The sequence below is a fragment of the Bubalus kerabau genome, chromosome 1 (assembly GCF_029407905.1).
Source record: "Bubalus kerabau isolate K-KA32 ecotype Philippines breed swamp buffalo chromosome 1, PCC_UOA_SB_1v2, whole genome shotgun sequence".
NCBI classification, from domain to species: Eukaryota; Metazoa; Chordata; class Mammalia; order Artiodactyla; family Bovidae; genus Bubalus; species Bubalus kerabau.
In genome coordinates this window covers 104,121,777-104,141,408 of record NC_073624.1, presented here as the reverse complement: position 1 = coordinate 104,141,408, position 19,632 = coordinate 104,121,777, and the positions used below count along the sequence as shown (strand labels likewise).

At 37.7% G+C, this 19,632-nt stretch overlaps 1 protein-coding gene across 8 annotated transcripts in view; it reads right to left on the bottom strand.

Moving 5' to 3' along the window:
• The window catches only part of KITLG (KIT ligand), a 104,689-nt gene that overhangs the window by 12,841 nt on the left and 72,216 nt on the right, over positions 1-19,632 (bottom strand). For 6 of the 8 annotated variants that reach the window (XM_055586056.1, XM_055586028.1, XM_055586018.1 and 3 more), the window contains 6 exons: positions 16,692-16,862; positions 13,652-13,811; positions 12,840-12,923; positions 2,646-2,755; positions 1,640-1,707; positions 589-665 (listed from right to left, as the gene is read on the bottom strand). In XM_055586056.1, coding sequence (XP_055442031.1) covers positions 626-665; positions 1,640-1,707; positions 2,646-2,755; positions 12,840-12,923; positions 13,652-13,811; positions 16,692-16,862 — 633 coding nt within the window. In that variant the 3' untranslated portion in view covers positions 589-625. The remainder of the gene's footprint in view (positions 1-588; positions 666-1,639; positions 1,708-2,645; positions 2,756-12,839; positions 12,924-13,651; positions 13,812-16,691; positions 16,863-19,632) is intronic. The other 2 variants (XM_055586046.1, XM_055586038.1) reach the window with 2 other exon arrangements.

Here is a 19,632-nt window from a genome sequence, read left to right as displayed (position 1 = left end):
CTTGACACTTTCCCTCTCCTGACTATAAGGGATTTTGACCTTTACTCCTTTTCCTTAAAATAGCAGGGAAGTGTTTTTGGTTTTCACTTGATTGAGCATTTAACAAATGAGATACTTCTCCTATCATGTTATAGTAATCACACCTAATTGAAATTGGTTTTATTTATTCTTCTTCTCTTTTATTTTAATCCTACTTCACTCTAACCCTCTTATTTTCTGGCCTCAAAAATAAGAAGCACTCAGGAATTCCCTGGCATCCCAGTGGTTAGGACTCTGCACCTTCACTTCTGGGGATGTGGGTTCAATCTCTGGTTAGCAACCTAATATCCCACAAGCTGTACAGTGTGGCCAAAAAAAAAAAAAAAAAAGGAAACACTCAACTGTTAATGTTTTGTATAACTCCTCTACAAGATGAATCCACTAATCTGGAATAACACTGCTTGCCTTTCAAAATTTGAGAATGCACAATTCAATGTAACAGTTTCAGCTGACATACTGACATCAGCTTGATAGAAGACAATAAATTCCGGCATCTAGGATGCTGGGTAGTTCCTGTTATATCTTTTAGCTTGAATTCTGAAAACTTACCAATGTACGAAAGTAACAGTGTTGATAGAAGCCACAATTACACTTCTTGAAACTCTCTCTCTTTCTCTTGCAACATACTGAAAACCAAGAAACATGCTTATTTGCTTTAAGATAGATTCTGAAGTATACCATGATCTGGGCATTGTAAAGGGCAGTTTTTACTTTTCTATAAATACAGGAGCAAAAAGCTTGCAAAATTGGGTGGGAAGTTTACTTTCATAATATTACTATAGGGAGGACTTCAACACAGCCTCCTCAAGTAGTTAAAAAATTCTCTACGCATATGAATCATATACAGAAAATGCTTATATGTGCTGAATATGTGAATGTGTACACATGCAACATGATATAAGAGAAAATAACATGCCAAATGGAAAAACCATAACTGGATGTAAAGTCAAAGTATTGGTCCTGGGCAGTATGTGGTAAGAGTAAAACAGTGATCAGAAGTCAACTATCATAAGTGGAAAGGTATCTTAAATTTTGTATCTGGCTTTAAAAAAATACTGAGTAAGTGGAGATAAGTTAAAGGCTCCAAAAGCCAGAGTGAGGTCTAATATATGAAGTGTGAAAGAGAAAAGCACTGAAAATATCTTGACTAGGAGGTGATATCAAGAATGGGGTTTACAGAAGGAGACAAAGGTAGAATTTAGAAGGGCCGAGGAAGGTTCTGTGGCAGCAACTCAGACGAGATGAAAATAATGACTGCCGCTAAAGCAGGAGCTCAGCATGTCTCAGCTATAGTGTGTAAAAGAGGAGGGTAGATGTGCCTCCCGAGCTCCATGACCAGGAACATGATGAGCAAGATTCTGCTGCTTATAGAAAAGAGAGAGCATACCCTAAGAAGGGTCAGGAAGACAATTTTGTGAAGGTATTTCACAGGTAAGTGGAGATGTGGGACTGGGGAGAGAATGAATGGGAGATCAGAAATGGAGCTAAAGCTGCCATCATGAGGGTGAAACACTTCTTAAAAGATGCTACGAGCACATGCATGGCATGAAAAGTGGCGAGGTCAACCTTACTGATGAACATATTTCGTAAAATGAAATACCTTATTTCATTATCCTCTTCATTAATCTGTCTGTTTTCAACTGTCCTTGTAAGATTTGGTTGTTTCTTCTGGGAAAAGAACAATGATATGTATTGTAAAATTATCATGTCCTATTTAAGAGGTAAATAGTCTCCACTTCTATGTTTTCATCAGCAGGCAGCCTATGAAAATACTTTTGCAGTAAGAAATTATGAAAAATGCATGGTATTATCACTCAAAAGGTTTAGGATGTTGGAGATGAAAGAGTAGTAAAGAAACTGAAAGATATAAATAGTAATCAAATTAAAAAGACATTTCAAAAAGTTGACTTGCAATCATTTAGCACATTTAAAAATTTCAGACAGGTTTCAATGAGAAGAGAACGTAAGAGTAGAAATCCAAAATAGCATATCATACAAACGGCATTTCTAGCTAATTTTAACCACATCATATATTTATTCATTTTTATATTTAGTTCAGACTAATAAGGAAAAGGCATGGCACCCCACTCCAGTACTCTTGCCTGGAAAATCCCATGGACGGAGGAGCCTGGTGGGCTACAGTCCATGGGGTCGCGAAGAGTCAGACACGACTGAGCGACTTCACTTTCACTTTTCACTTTCGTGCATTGGAGAAAGCACTGGCAACCCACTCCAGTGTTCTTGCCTGGAGAATCCCAGGGACGGTGGAGCCTGGTGGGCTGCCGTCTATGGGGTCGCACAGAGTCAGACACGACTGAAGCGACTTAGCAGCAGCAGCAGAATAATAAAACCAGTTTTCATTTTCTTAAGTATGCATTCTCAGTTAGAGGAGTGGTCTTCAAAACATGAGGAGGAATGGGGGAACCTTTCAAAGGTTTATATTCTGTGGAGGCTATAAGTGAAGACATATCCTGTCTTACTGTTTTCTTGGTGGGATCCTTTCTTAGAAAAGGGCAGTTTGTTAATCATTTATGTAATGTAGTATGCGCAAATAAATATGTAAAGTTTTTGATTAAGGGGGAAAAAAAAAGAATAACAGCACTTACCTTCCAGTAAAAGGCCCCAAAAGCAAACCCGATCACAAGAGAAAAGAACGCTGGCAATGCTACGGCTGCCCACTGTAGGCTGGAATCTTCAATGGAATTTGAGGCCTTCCCTGTAATTTAAACAGTGCAGTGGTGAACACCACAGACCCACACCCATGCCAGAGGTTTTGCTCTTAATGCTGTGGTTGTTCCCAACTGTTTCTGAAATATACTCTGGACCTATCATCTGTTTAAAGTATTTAACATGCTGATTTTTCCACTTTCAATACAAGTTCATGTCGTTTCTGACAGATATAAGGTGAAAAAGAAACCCCACAGACAAAAGGCTGTCTGACTTGGTTAATGTGGACCCATGTGGAACGCAGATAACATCTACCTGAAAATGATTTCTATCTAATCAAGCAAATCCATCTTCTATGCCTTTATCTTCTAATACCTTTTCACTTTTTTACACATCACCTCTTGCCAAGAAAAGTTAAAGATGACATTCTGCATCCCGATCAAGGTCTCGATGAATCAAGCTATGTCTGGCCTGCCTCAAATTTTAAGTTAACATCTGCACATTATGCTTAGGGTATTTTCAGGGACCTCAAGCTTAGAATTGCGGTGTCTCTTCATTGCATCGTCACTTGGCATTTACTGGATACCGAGCAGTGCTTTGCATTGTGCTATGGACTAAAGGTTTCACTTTTTCAGACTTTCTATGTTACAAAGCCAGAGATGACTGAACAGGGAAGAATGGCTGGAAACGCCAGTGTCTCCCCTTGGGACACCTCCCTGCATCCTGCTTTGATCTTCCTTGATAAGCAGAATGATTCAGGAATTAAACAACAAAACTCCCCTAAGGGTCTCTTGCTCCCATCACAAAACTTAGCACTTTGACAGATTTTTCCTCTCTGTCTCCTTACAAGAAACAGCTTCCTTGTTTGAGAACATGGACACGTGTATGCCAACTTGTAAGAGTTAAACTTTCAGTTCTCTTTGGAAGATGTAATACATTTATAAACTATATAGTTTCAGCCATTATATGATCAAAATGTAAGCCAATTAAGTAAAAGTGACTGACTTGGGCTATGATATTTTGCAATGATACTTGGGTTACTGTGTCAGCCTACACTCACCTATTTAATATTAAGTACCTAAAGTACATGATCTAAAAGAATCAAAGCGCTGTATGTGTATCAGCATTTAAGAGGGAAAAATTAACTCATAGATTTAACCTGAGAGGCAAGAAACAAATCTTATCTATTGTCGTGAGAATAGGAATTGCCCGTTTCCCTACCATTTGTAAACTTGGAACAGGAAACTCATTAATTCTATGATTTTTATGTTTCCAAAGAGGTTCTCATAATAGTAAGTTTGGGTGTGTGCTGGGGCAGCACAGGGGGAACATAGTGAGTCATGTGCCCCTTATCCTTGAAGGAGATTGAGTAAAGAACTGGACTCTTCCGTTCGTGTAACTATGAATCACTTCCTAAGACCAGACGGACAGATGTTTTGGCCAACCCCATGGGAAATATGTTTTAGGCATCTTAAAGCTCTTGATGAAAGTAAAAAAGGAGAGTGAAAACCTTGGCTTAAAGCTCAACATTCAGAAAACTAAGATCATGGCATCTGGTCCCATCACTTCATGGGAAATAGATGGCGAAACAGTGGAAACAGTGTCAGACTTTATTTTTCTGGGCTCCAAAATCACTACAGATGGTGACTGCAGCCATGAAATTAAAAGACACTTACTCCTTGGAAGGAAAGTTATGACCAAGCTAGATAGCATATTGAAATGCAGAGATATTACTTTGCCAACAAAGGTCCGTCTAGTCAAGGCTATGGTTCTTCCAGTGGTCATGTTTGGATGTGAGAGTTGGACTGTGAAGAAAGCTGAGCGCCGAAGAATTGATGCTTTTGAACTGTGGTGTTTGAGAAGACTCTTGAGAGTCCCTTGGACTGCAAGGAGATCCAACCAGTCCATTCTGAAGGAGATCAGCCTTGGGATTTCTTTGGAAGGAATGATGCTGAAGCTGAAACTCCCATACTTTGGCCACCTCATGCGAAGAGTTGACTCATTGGAAAAGTCTCTGATGCTGGGAGGGATTGGGGACAGGAGAAAGGGACGACAGAGGATGAGATGGCTGGATGGCATCACTAACTCAATGGACGTGAGTCTGAGTCAACTCTGGGAGTTGCTGATGGACAGGGAGCCCTGGCATGCTGCGATTCATGGGGTCGCAAAGAGTCGGACACGGCTAAGCAACTGAACTGAACTGAACTGAAAGCTCAACATGAATTCTATCACCAAAATAAGCCTGAGTTATAAAATGGGATTTGGCATAATTGAAGTAACACTATTATTACAATAATACAACCATTTTAAGGGTTATATAAGATTACATGTGCTTGTCTCAGATTTTGCTACTATTTATAAAAGTGATCTCTATGAGGAAATGTGCTTGGGGTTACAGGCAATTCTGACCATTTTAGAAATGTTTGTATCACTATTGGTAAATAATTTGGATATTTGTGTTTGTATTCCAGTGACATGTTCGAATTCCCATTGATGGCCAACCCACTACGACCCACACTGTCTATTTTGATTGCTGGCATGTGATTATGATTTGGCCAAGTGACATATCCAGACATATACAGAGAACAAAGGAAGCTATAAATATTTTGTCCCCAGACTCCAATGGAAAACTAACTAGTGGGGATGGTGCTATGGAGAACTCCATTACCTATGTTTGAGCAGCCAGATGCCCCAGAGTCAAGGCAGCTAGACATCTGTTCTTCCTGTTCTATCCAAAGGCCGAATCTTGAATTGTTATTAGTCAGACCAGAGGAAAGACCACACCCACCAGCAGTAAGCCGAAGGAACTTATTACAGAGTGAGATGCTCTGGGATTCCCCACTCTAAATCTTTCTCAGCTAGGAGGACAGCCCCCAGGGGAGGTGTTGCAAATAAAGCCAAGCTGGAGGAGAGACTAAAGAAAGCACACCTAGCTCTCGCAGAACACTGTGACTTGTTAACCAAAGTCCTACCCCTAGGACTGTGGCCCTGAACAAAGTTCTGGAATTTGACTAACACCTAGCACCAGTCCTCCTGTATGAGAGAGAAAAGGAGATAGACAGGAGGTGGTCAGATCCACAGGAGCTGACTTCACTTTCTACAGAGGTGTCACTTCCTTATTTCTTCTCTTAATGTAAATGGCTTCACAGCTAGGCCTTGGGTTCTCTTCAGTGATTCTGCCATCCCTCTTCCAGGAGAGAAAATCTACTTTATTAGAAGAGGCTTTGCTTATATCTCCAAGGCATGATTCCCAATACTTGCTACAGTTGCTATCCACCAGGGGTCAATGAGATCTGAATTATGTGCCTCAAGAGCCAATGAAGGGCGTGCATGTGTGCTAAGTCACTTCAATTGTGTCTGACCCTTGCGACCCCATGGACTGTAGCCCACCAGGCTCCTGTGTCCATGGAATTCTCCAGGCAAGAATACTAGAGTGGATTGCCATTTCCTATTCCAGGGATCCCAACCCAGGGATCAAAACTGTCCGTCTCCTGCATTGGAAGGGGCATTCTCTTCCACTAGTGCCACCTGGGAAGCACAAATGAAGGGTATTGGGTCCAAAGCGTTGCTTTTATATAAAAATGCCTCTAAGTTTATGGGGGTAGGGGAGCTCATCTGGACAGGATTTGAGTAATCCTGAATTCCTGAGTTCTTCTCTTATTAGCTGTTTTCATTATTATGAAAACCGTCCGGTGTTCAAAATTGGTGGGAACTGATTTGTGTGGTTTGACTAATAATGCTGGACATCTGCACAAAGACCACAAAAACCTGTGCTACAATTCTGCTGAATTTCTTTGTAGAGTGAGTCTGCTTATGGGCACCATGCCCAGGAATATGTCCCTCTTCTCGGTCCTTAGAAAACATGCAACTCAGTACTCTCCCTTGATTCAGAGCTCACCACAAGCTCACAACTTACTGATCCAGCCTCGCTGCCTCTAATTGTTCTAATAATTCTGGATGAACATGTACTATACATCAGCCACAGTGCTAAGTACACATGTGCTAACTCATTTAAAACTCACAGAAAACTTATGAAGGAAAGATTATCAACCTCCATTTGATTGAGGAGTCCAGAGCGATTAAAACACTTGCTCAAGATCACACAGCTAGCCAAGCAAGGGCTAGAGCTGGGCAGTGTCTTTCTAGAAGATGTGTAAGGTAATGTCAAAGTAAGGATCTTCTCTCTATCATTTCAATATACTGTCTGTAAGGATCACAAACTTAAACATTTTTAAAACACACTTTGCTGCTGCTGCTGCTGCTAAGTCACTTCAGTCATGTCTGACTCTGTGCGACCCCATAGACGGCAGCCCACCAGGCTCCCCCATCCCTGGGATTCTCCAGGCAAGAACACTGGAGTGGGTTGCCGTTTCCTTCTCCTGTGCATGAAAGTGAAAAGTAAAAGTGAAGTTGCTCAGTCGTGTCTGACTCTAGTGACCCCATGGACTGCAGCCTACCAGGCTCCTCCATCCATGGGATTTTCTAGGCAAAAGTACTGGAGTGGGGTGCCATTGCCTTCTCCAAAAACACACTTTAGCTTGGTACAAAGAATATTACCATTACTTTGAAAGCACAACTCCCTTTGGATAACTTTTACACTTTTACCTTATCCCATGATTCTCCCTTATAAGATACAGATAGGGAACTTACACCTCTGGGCTGCTGCATCATATGCCATGGTCCTCTGACCAGCATGGCAACATTTGGGGTCTTTTTCCTGAAAACAGCATGGTTTTTTCAAATTTCCCTGACTCCCTACTCCCCAGGGCATCTTACTTTCCTTATGCTACAACTAAAGGCATTTACATACTTCTGTTAAATATAGCATAAATAACATAAAATATGAATATTTTTATTTGTGTCTGCTTCTCATATGAGACTGTACACTCATAACAGCTAGTCCTATCCATGGGTATCTAAAGTGCCAATTTCATGAGTGAGAACACCTGGCCAAAAGCTGCTGATCATGCAAGATCCCCCCCTTTTTTTTTAACCAAAAAAAGAAGAAAGGGAGAAAAAGGGAAACAAAAACAAGTCAGGTCATTCATATTGCCATTTAAAAACTACCGATAGTCTCAAAGGTATAGGACCAAACAGGTGTTTTATATTCAGTTGTCTTGTAAGTAGCAAAGATTTTGCATTCAACCCTGATGATAGCAATTTAACCTTCCCAACATAAATAATTATCATACTAAACAAATTATACCAGGCAACTACTTTCAGACCTTGGCCGAAAGGCAACGCGAGAGTGTGATCCCTGGGAGAGGGAAAATGCAAGTGCTAAGACCCACAACTGTCCCGATTTGCTGGCTGGGTGACACCTTTTGACTGAGTAGTGTCGCTAGGATAGGAAATCAGGGAATGAAGCTGAGGGCTGCTGCCTTAGCTGGAGGCGGAGCTGTTTGTGAGGTTTGTAAGGCAGGGTTATTTTGCGGAGAGGAACTGTGTAGAAAAGAAGTGCTATATGTGTCTGGAGGAGACTCAATCATTGGTTGAATAATAGGCTGTACATGCACAGGGAGAAACTTCACAAAAGCTGGCAATAAACAGTGTCCAGGAAGCTGTGACTTAAACAAAGACCCTAGCAGTCAATTCAGAGACAAAGAAGTTCTGACAAGCAAGAATGGAGAGATTTTCTAGGCATTCAAGAAATAGCTCAGTGACCCCATGCCTTAGAAATAACACTACTCTCCCTCCACCCTCTAAGAAAGCCTTAAAAAAAAAAAAAAAAAGCCTGGAAAGGAAGAGAAAACTGATCTGCTAGGAACTGAACCAACTGCCTATTAGAACAAAAACAGTCGCTGAAAGAATGCTACAAAATCCAGATATTTGACAACATAATACCTATACCAACAACATAATATCCAGCATATGGTCAAAAATTACTAGCCATCTAAAGGAAGATGTGACCCACAATCAGGAAGAAAAAAAAATCAGTTAATAGAAACCATGCTGGGATGACCTACATATTGAAATTTGAAAACAAGAACTTTAGAGAAGCTATTGTAACTATATCCAAGAGCCAAAAAAGAAAATATTGTCATTATGAATATGCAGATGGAAAATCTCAGCAGAAAAATATAAAACATAAAAAGAATCAAATGAAAATTCTAGAACATAAAGTACAAATTTAGAAATGAAAAAAATGCACTGGATTCAAACCCATAGAATGGATAGCACCAAGAGTGAACCCTATGTAAACTGTGGACTTTGGGTGATACGAGGTGTCCATGAAGATTCCTCCATTGTACAAATGTACCTCTCTAGAGGGGCATGTTGATGAGAGGCTATGCGTGTGTGGCAGGGAGTATGTGAAAAATCTCTATTCCCCTCAATTTTGCTGTAAACCTTAAACTGCTCTAAAAATAAAGTCTTAATAAAAAAAATTAATGGAAAAAGGAAAACTTACTGGAAGAAAAATTTAGCAGATGACAGAAAAGTCAGGGAACTTGAAAATAGGTTAAAATTATTCATCTTGAAGATTAAAGAGAGGTTGGAAAAAAATGAACAAAATGTCCATGATCTGTGAGACTGATTTTATCAATAATATATGTGGATTATGTGTGTGATTGTATGTATGTGTGATTCTTAAACTTACATATCCAAGAAGCTTAAACCACTCCTAAGCGCATCTTATTTGAACTCCTAAAACAGAAGTAAATTTTGAAAGGCAGAGGGGGAAAATGACTCAGTACATATAAGGAAAAACATCATATAAATGCTGGCTGCCTTTTGTCAGAAACAATAGAAGCAGGAAGACAATGGAGTGACATCTTTAAAGGACTCAAGGAAAAAAAATTATGTTAACCCAGAATTCAGTTTCTAGTAAAAAGCACCTGCAATACTGAAGACAAAGTCATTTTTCTATTAAAAGAAAAAGAATTTGTTGGCAACAGATCTGCACCGCACAAAATGCTAAAGGAAGCTCTTCAGCCAGAAAGGAATTAACGCTAGACAGAAACTTGGATTTATAAGAGGAAATGAGGAGTAACAAGAAATAATAAATATGTGGGTAAATGTAAAAGAATTTTTTTCCTTCTCTTTAAAAGATGGTTTTAAGCAATAATTTTAAGACTGTATTGTGAGGTTTATAACCTGCATAAAGATATATGTCAACAGCACAAAAGAGTTTATAGGCAAGTGGAACAATCCTGTTGCAAGGTTCTTACATTGTTTCTGAAGTGCTACAAGATTAAATAGAATGTTACAAGTTAAGATGTATATGGCAATTCCTAAAGCAACCACAAAATGATGTCAAGAGGTGCTGTTGAAAAGACAACAGAAGTAATTAAAATAGAGCACTAAAAGTCAATCAAATCAATGAACACAAAAGAGGGCTGGAAAGGAGGAAAAGGGGATCAGTAAGCATGTGGTGCCAATCACAAAATGGTAGACCCACATCTAACCACACCAATAACTGTATTAAATACAAAATGGGTGAAACAGCCTAATTAATGAAAATAAGGGACTAGATAAAATAGCAGGGCCCAACCGCATTCTATCAGAGAGATACTTTCAAAATAAAGACAAGAAGAAAAACAATATATATGCAAACAGTAAATATAAGAAAGGCTGGCTCTACCAATGTCAAACAAAATATGCTTCAAGACAAGAGCTCTAGCAGAGTTAATAAGGAATATTTCAGTCAGATGTAAAAGTCAATCAGAAAAGATATAACAATAATAAATATGTAAGTACTTAATAATAGAGCTGCTAAGTAGGTGAAGCAAAAATCATAGAACCAAAACAAGAAATGACCAAATCCACAATCAAAAGGAAAGATTTTTAATGCTCCCCTCTCAGTAAACAATTAAAAATTTGACAAAGTGTAATAAGGACAGAAGATCTGAACTTTATCAACCACTTGTATCAAATTTCAGAATGCTACACCTGAAACTTTAATATTCACAAAATGTCTCAATAAATCTCACAAGACTACACTGTATGTTCTCTGACAATAATGGAGTTAATTTAGAAACCATTAATAAGATTAAAAGATGCTTACTCCTTGGAAGAAAAGCTATGACCAACCTAGATAGCATATTCAAAAGCAGAGACATTACTTTGCCAACAAAGGTCCGTCTAGTCAAGGCTATGGTTTTTCCTGTGGTCATGTATGGATGTGAGAGTTGGACTGTGAAGAAAGCTGAGCTCCATAGAATTGATGCTTTTGAACTGTGGTGTTGGAGAAGACTCTTGAGAGTCCCTTGGACTGCAAGGAGATTCAACCAGTCCATTCTAAAGGAGATTAGCCCTGGGTGTTCTTTGGAAGGAATGATGCTGAAGCTGAAACTCCAGTACTTTGGCCACCTCATGCGAAGAGATGACTCATTGGAAAAGACTCTGATGATGGGAGAGATTGGGGGCAGGAGGAAAAGGGGACGACAGAGGATGAGATGGCTGGATGGCATCACTGATTCAATGGACACGAGTTTGAGTGAACTCCGGGAGTTGTTGATGGACAGGGAGGCCTGGCATGCTGCGTATTCAGGGGATCGCAAAGAGTCGGACACAACTGAGCAACTGAACTGAAAGGAACGAATAACATATCTAGAAAAATCACATATTTTTAGACAACAACCCACTTTTATATTCCCATGAACAAAAGAAGAAATTATAAGGAAAATTATTTTTAAAGAAATGATAATGGAAACACAATATATCAAAATATGTGGAATTCAGCTAAAGCTGCTTATAAGGACATTTATACCTTTAAGTGCTTATTTTAGAAAAGAAGAATGGTTTAGAGTCAATGATCTAATTTTTCTACCTTGAGAACTTAGAAAAAGTTGAACAAATTAAACCCAAGGCAGATGTAGGGAAATTATGAAAGGTTAGATTATAAATCAATGAAATACTAACAGAATTTTAAAAGTCAAAAACTTCTTCTTTGAAAAGATTAATAAAATTCTTAGTAAGAAAGACCTTAACATAAATAGTGTCTTCAAATTTTTCAAATCCAATGGGTATTTAGAATTTTAGATATTAGAATATTTCTGTCCTATAAATATTATATATTATATAATATCCTCAATGAGGTATGAGTAGCACCCTATAGTCAAACACATTAATATTTCTTAGTGAAAGGCATACCCACTTTTAGAGGGTAAAGATTACAAATAGCCTCATCACAATTCAGGTCAGGTGTTGGTGGCAAAACATCCAAAACAGATTGATTTTACAGGTTTTCCTTTTAAATTCTGAATTGCAGCATTGCTGTTGTGGATTTGTATTAAATTGATTACTCTTTTTTACAGATAGGTCTTTGATGCTCTTGAACATATAAGAGTGTCCCATTATTAACTTATAAGAGACGATCTTCTCAGCTAAAATCACAGGATGAATTTTTTCCTCCTACAGCATCCATGAGACTAGAGGGTCAGAATATTTAGTAAATCCAATGACCCTTATAGTGACCTTTGCCTAGGTCGGTAAGTTTAGTCTGTCAGTTGTGGCCGGCTCTTGAGACCCCATGGACTATATAGCTCTCCAGGCTCCTCTGTCCATGGTTGTGGCCGACTTTTGCGACCCCATGGACTATATAGCTCTCCAGGCTCCTCTGTCCATGGGATTACATTTGAAAGAAAAAAGGACATTAGACTTCCAGGAAACTGGATTCTTCTTCACGAACAAGGATAGAAATTTCAGAGAAAGAAGCATATTGTCCCCCAACATATGATTTTATAGTAAAATAAAAAAAAATCAAATTTCCAAACATACAGTAGTAAATAGTGTTATATACAACAAAACAGAAGATATCCTTGGAATTTTACACAGCCAGCACCTCTATTTTCCATTTTAAAATTCCATTTTTTTGTCAGGCAAATTCCATGCAAAATATATTTCAAGTCAACAATGAAAAAAGCTTAAATCATCTAAAAGTAATTTCATGCCTTATTGAAAACTATCTTAGCAGAAAATGTATTACCCCAATTAAACATTATCTCCAGCTTTAGGGAAATCCAATTGTGCAAACCTAATCATTTAATTCTCAGGAAAATCATAACAGGAAGAATAGTAAGAGAACAGAATTAATAGTAATGATTGTAGAAATTTCCTTTAAAGCTCATGCAATACTCCTAACAGAAGCTAATTGGAGCCATGCATGCATTAAATCAGATGTATGTACTTACTATTACTGCTACTGCTGTCATTCCTAAGGGAGCTGGCTGCAACAGGGGGTAACATAAATGGTTTTGTGACACTGACTCTGGAATCTAAATAGAAAGCAATAATGTGTCAGTGTTGCATGGCGATTTACATAAATTAAAGAGTCCTCAAAAGGTGAAGTGCAATATTAGAGTACTTTCCAGGCCTGCTTCCCAAATCTGGATCATTCAGATCCTATTTATTTTATACTGGGTCCGGCTTTTCTATTTTTATTAAGAAACTCACCAAAGTCACCTTATAGAACAAAGATTCACTGCCTACACACGCTAATAAATGTAAATAATGCAAATGGTTGGCAATTGGTCACTTTTTCAAAATAAGTAATGAAATTAAAATTTCGTATCATAGGGATGGTAGCGGGGAGGAAGTCTCAGGACAGGGTAAGTGGTGAAGATGAGAATTCATGACTCAGAATTAGACCCCTAAGGAAAAGATTTGAGAAGGGGACATTAAGAAGACTGGAAGTGAAGAAGAATATAATTGTATATTACTAGTAAATATCAGGTGAAAATGAGTGACTATCTCATATATCATTTACTCATGTGCAATTCTGTACTTTGAAGATGGTTAAGTGTTGTTTGGGCTTGAACACCAACAAATATATAACTGTTTTTTTTTTTTTTCATGCCACTGATATTTGCTTTTATATTAGACATACACACACACGTCTGTTTCTAGCTACATATATATTTGAGTCAGAGGTAGATTCTTACATACACATATAAGATTCAGTCTTGCTTTTTACATTTATATTAGGAATGCTTGTATGTCTTACCTTTTTCAGGACTTGATGTTGAAGAAATCACACATTCACTCATTTTAGAAGCCAGTATCTCCAAGTCCTTGAAGGCATCGATGGATTTATTAAAAATTCCAAAGAATTTCTCAGGAGTAAACTGCCTGGGTTCTGGGCTCTTAGATGATTTTTTTACATTCTAGAAGAAGAAGGAAAAAAAAAACACAAGATTAGGTTTTTCAAATAGTCTGCAGATTTAACTAATGTCAAAGTAATAGACCACAAATATGTCCTTGACAGACTCAAGTGAAACCGACACTTTTAGACAATTTTTTTTTTAAGTAACATTGTTAATATTTTAGGAACATATCTATTGAGTTAAATTTAAATTAGATTTTTAAAGTCTTTTTTTGCCTCTCCACAGGGCATGCAGACTCTAGTTTCCCAACCAGGGATCAAACCTGCATCCCCTGCAGTGGAAGCCCAGAGTCTTAAACCACTGGACCACCAAGGAAGTCTCTAGACAACTGTTTTAAAACTCATAATTCAAACTGGCACTATAGGACAAATGATTCTATGCAGTTCAGTCTGGGGCTCAGTTCTGGATAAAAGGAAGAGGGTGGTGGCGAGGGCCAATAAGGTGAAAGCAACGTCAAAACAATGAAATAATCCTAACAACAAACTATAGACTGTTCTCTTTAAAGATGTTCATTACAATCATTACTTCTCATTAAAAATATACACAACTCATGCTCCAAATATGCACTAATTAAAAAGTCTAATGATGATAAATACTGGCAAGGATCTGCAGCAGAGGGGGTCTCTTATATACCAGTGGAATGACATAAATTGGCCCTTTGATATTAGTAAGGTTGGACACGCTGCCATCCTGTGACCCAGAAATTCCACTCCTAGCTAACTACTTTAAGGAAACGCTTGCAAGATGTACCAGGAGGCATATTAAGCAAGTTCTTGCCAGCAGTGTTTATAAATTCTTACACCAATCAACAGGAGAGTGGTTTAATAAATTAGTGGTATATTGAATCAATGAAATGTTTATGAACAGTAAAAAAAAAAAAAAATCAACTACAGCTTTAATAATCAATGTGGATATCTTATAAACAACGTGGAGTGAAAGAAGCAAGTCTCAAAAGCATAAAAAGAGTATGATTTTCTATAAAATCCCCAAACAAGTCAAAGCTATATTTTAGGAATTCATAAATATATGAAAAGTGAAAGTTTCTCAGTCTGTCTTTGTGACCCCATGGACTATACAGTCCATGGACTTCTCCAGGACAGAATACTGGAGTGGGTAGCCTTTCCCTTCTCCAGGGGATCTTCTCAAACATGGTTATCTACAAATAAAAGCAGGTAATAATAATTAGAGTTAACACCTATGTACCACTTACTATGTACTACTCTAAGTGTTTTATATATGTTAACCTCTGAAACAACTGAGAGATACCACCTGGCATGAATCTCTTGGGTTCTAGCCAAAGTGCCATGGTTAGTAAATGTACACCTTTTGGTATCTGGAATGCTCTTCTAGATAAACTGCCATTTCTTGACCAATTAATTCATCTTTCAGGACCTAGGGAATATCTTATTTCCTTCATGACACCTTGTCTGGTATACTCTACTTTCTGTGACCTCTCCTTATCATTGCCATTAGTACATCATTCATACTGATATGATAAAAAGGGATGCTAACTCTAAGATGTCATTGATTATACGATACATTCTGATTGGGAAATTAGAAAGTAAAACAGTAGAAAAGATGAATTATGCTGCTGCTGCTAAGTCACTTCAGTCATGTCCGACTCTGTGCCACCCCATGGATGGCAGCCCACCAGGCTCCCCTGTCCCTGGGATTCTCCAGGCAAGAACACTGGAGTGGGATGCCATTTCCTTCTCCAATGCAGGAAAGTGAAAAGTGAAAGTGAAGTCGCTCAGTCCTGATTAGGTTACTGGCGTTATGAGAATTTCAAGATTGGAGAGCACAAATGGGATGGAGGTTGGGTCTTAGAGAGTGACTAGAGTTTGAATGGAGACAGAGTGTTCGACTGTTACTATGGTGGCTCCGACGGTAAAGCGTCTGCCTGCAATGCGGGAGACCCGGGTTCGATTCCTAGGTCGGGAAGATCCCTGAAGAAGGAAATGGAAATCCACTCCAGCACTCTTGCCTGGAAAATCCCATGGACGGAGGAGCCTGATAGGCTACAGTCCATGGGGTCGCAAAGAGTCGGACACGACTGAGCGACTTCACTTTCACTTTCATACAGCATCACGGTTAAAGCCTTAGGTTTGAATTTCAAGAAGGCCTGTAGGCTAAACCTTGTCTTGTGAACTCTATGTTAAAACAGGTGTCCCAAGAGGTCATTTATTATATAGACACAGTGTTATAAAACTTAAAAAAACTGTTAACATTTTACTTTGCCAAATTTGAATGATAAAAATTCATTCATAATGATGAATAAAAATTTATCATTAATCATTTAATATCGACTCCTCTTATTGTCCTCATTTTATGTGTAAAGGAGGTGAGCAAAACTATTTTTGAACAAAGCCAGGATTTGACCTCCAGCATCTCATCCTTAATCTCTAGTGGGTACATTGCTTCTTTAATATGCTTCGAACCCAAAGCATTGCCATACCCATACTCTGAAGTGACAACTAATCATCAAATGACCCAAAGACATTAAAATGCGCTTCTTTGTTGTGATATTATTACTATAGATAAGAGGTCATTATAGGCAATTTTCCATTTAAAGGTAAATGAACATTGGTAACCTCATAGGAAGGCTATGAGAACTTTATCCATGAGATAAAGTCAGGGTTGTTTTTATAAGTGTATTGTGAATACATTTATTTTTATATTAAGTGACAACATTTGTCTTAATATACATTTCAGTTGTGATATAACTACAAACATTTATTTTTTTGTGCTCATCTTCAAAAATTTTTTTAATTACAAATTTATAAATTAAAAATCTCACAAACACGTCCCCAACCCTGCCACCACTTATCAGCCATAGGTTACAGAGACGAGTAATAAAAAGCAGTCCCAATACAAAGTTACCTCAAATGAGTGTTCTTCCATGCACTCCACAAGGTCATCAACTATTTTCACAAGTTTGTCTATGATAGAATAATTACTCAAGCCTTCAGAAATATTTGAAAACTTGTCCAGAAGATCAGTCAAGCTGACTGACAGTTGTTCCACCATCTCGCTTATCCAACAATGACTAGGCTGTAAGAAATTAAAAGAAAAGAAGACAAAGCACCTGTTTTAAGTACAGTCACTGATTACTGGACAAAGGTTTCCTTATATCAGAACAGGTTCGTTCTTAGGGTTTTCTTAAGTCATATCTAACAGCTGTTTCAAAATTTCCAAATGCATAAAGATCAGAAGAAATTGTTGATGGTAAAGATTTTGCCCTTCCATGGAGATAAAATTAAGACAGAGCCCTTGACGAGGTTCAGATACTGCAAAATTTAATTCTATGGAAGCATATTTATTTCTTACTTACTGTATTCTGAAATGAATTTAACCCAGAGAAATTTTTTTAAAAAGTTATAGTGGGAAAGGTTCCTATGTTCTTCAAGGAACTTCCAGTCTTTTGGGGAACTAGAATATGAATCAGTGGATCAATAATGGCTTATTTTTCTCAAGATCTTGATAGGTTTCAAAGCTTCTTCATAGCTGAGTTTCTGTGGGTGTTAAAAAAAAAAAAAAAAAACAGCCCTGGTCTGGGAGAGAAGCACTTTTGCTTTAGTGGCAGGACCAGCTACATAATTTGTGGGGCTAATAGCAAAATGGAAATGTATTTACTGCTCAAAACGTGTTCAAAAAATGATGAAGAGTTTCACGATGGTAACAGCAGAGCATGACACCAAGTGTGGAGCCCCAGTCTTGAAGCCAGCCCTGTCCACTGGTTAGAAGCGCAAGCCTTGGTATCAAGCAAAACTGGGTTCAATTCTGGCTGAGAGAATCCCCACAAGCTACATAAATTCTCTGAACCTCATTTTGCCCCTCTACAGAAAGGGAAAATGGAAGTAAGGTAGTTTTGAGGAGATGAGGTACATAATTTGAATGTAAGTTTCATGAGGGTAGGATTTTTTATAAAATTGTGTTCCCTGTGGTGTTCCTGAGACCTAGAATAGTGTCTGGCATATGGGTGTTGCTCAGAAACTAATTGCTTAACTGATATAGAAGTGGAAAAAAAAAAAAAAGTGAGAGAAAATACTACATAACAAGGGTCCCAACATTTTCTGGAAAGGGCTAGATGGCAAATATTTTAAAGCTTTGTATGCCAAGAGGCAAAAATCAAGAATATTGTGTAGGTCCAGTTATACAAGAGAAAATGAATTTCTACCCATTCTTATTACCGTTTAAAAAGTAATGATTATAATTAGATATAATTTATTTTGCATAATTAATCATTTAGCTTCTTTTGTAACACAGGTTTAGCAATAAGAAGAATGGAATTCTTTATTTTGGGTCAACATTTTTGTTCACTTAGGGTTAAAAGCATTCTCTATTATCAAGTAGACTAAATGTTCATCTGTAAAAAGACAAATTCAGCTGGCTGTCCATGTAATATCAGCAACATACTGGATCTGGTCTATAGAGTGTAGTTTGCCAACCCCTCTTATACATTTGCAGATAAATAAAGGTTTAGATTATTAGGGAAAACTTCTTAGTATATTAGAATGAATTATACCATTTTTAGAAATGAATGTGACACCACTTAAAATACTTGGAAATTTACATACTTTGTATATTACAATATTCTTTTTTCTCTTATAGAGAACTTTGAAGTCTAGGTTCTGATTTATATTTTTAACTGTTAAAATGTTATAATGAAAAAAAAAAGATAGAAAAGGTAAAATGGTCTTGGCTTATTAAGATCTCACATAATTTTAAATTATTTCTATTGTAATAAAAACACATAATCAGAGTGGGTAACTGATGCCATGTAAAATGAGTAAAGCCCACTATACTTTATTTTTCTACTTACCAGCAGAATATCTGTGTGGGTGAAAGTCAGGTAATTCGTGTTTTCTAAATTATACAAGAGAGCCATTTTATATTTATTTCATAGAACAATTTTAATTAATATGACCCAGCCAAAGGGGAAACTGGTTTCTCTACAGATAGGTACGTTGCAATTTCTGGAAGCATTAAATGCCATTCAAAACTTTTAGGGAGTGTTGGCTCTGACTTCAGATAAGTAGAATAAACAAACTCCTAGTGGGAATTAGTTCAATTTGGCCATTTCATTTGACTCACCAACCAAGTTCTCAAAGACTAAGTGTTTCCAAAATATGCTGAGAATGAACTCCTTGTTTTATAAAATCAGTGCTTATCTTAAGCACATGCAAGTTCATATTTGCATCATTAACAAGTCTCTTTACAAGCTGTCAGTCTTTTTTTGGAGGCTGATTGCTCTCCCAAGTTTCCCTCCACTTAGACAGCAATAATTCCCTTTTAGATAGTCATCCCTATCAGCAAGGGGCAGATTTCCTAGGATATGGGAAACAGCACATTCTGTAAATACTACTTTAGTAGTATTTATATGGTAGAACAGCCTTCACCAATTAGTTCATCCCACTGAAATTGTGCAAATTTTTCCATGGCAAGTACAGCTCATGTATTAATCTTTTCAAACTCTGTCCTTGCTCCACTTTATGAATAAGCTCGCCTGTCCTTTTCTCTGATCCTCTGACGTGTAGGAACCAAAATCAAATTCCCCTATTCTGAATTAAGGTACTGTGGTCTTTGCCTTAAATGAACAGGTTGTTTTTTCTTTTTGTTTGTTTGTTGCTTTTTTGTGGTTAAAGCAGAAAGGAGCTTGTTTATATGTTTCTTAGTTTTAAACTGGGAACTCTGAGATGCTTATGTCACTTCTGTTTATCTCTATCTTCAACTGAACTCTATGTTTACATTCCTCATTCAAGTTCTTATTTAGCTATGACTACTCGCCCCACGGCCACCCACCCTTGTTTTCACATACCTA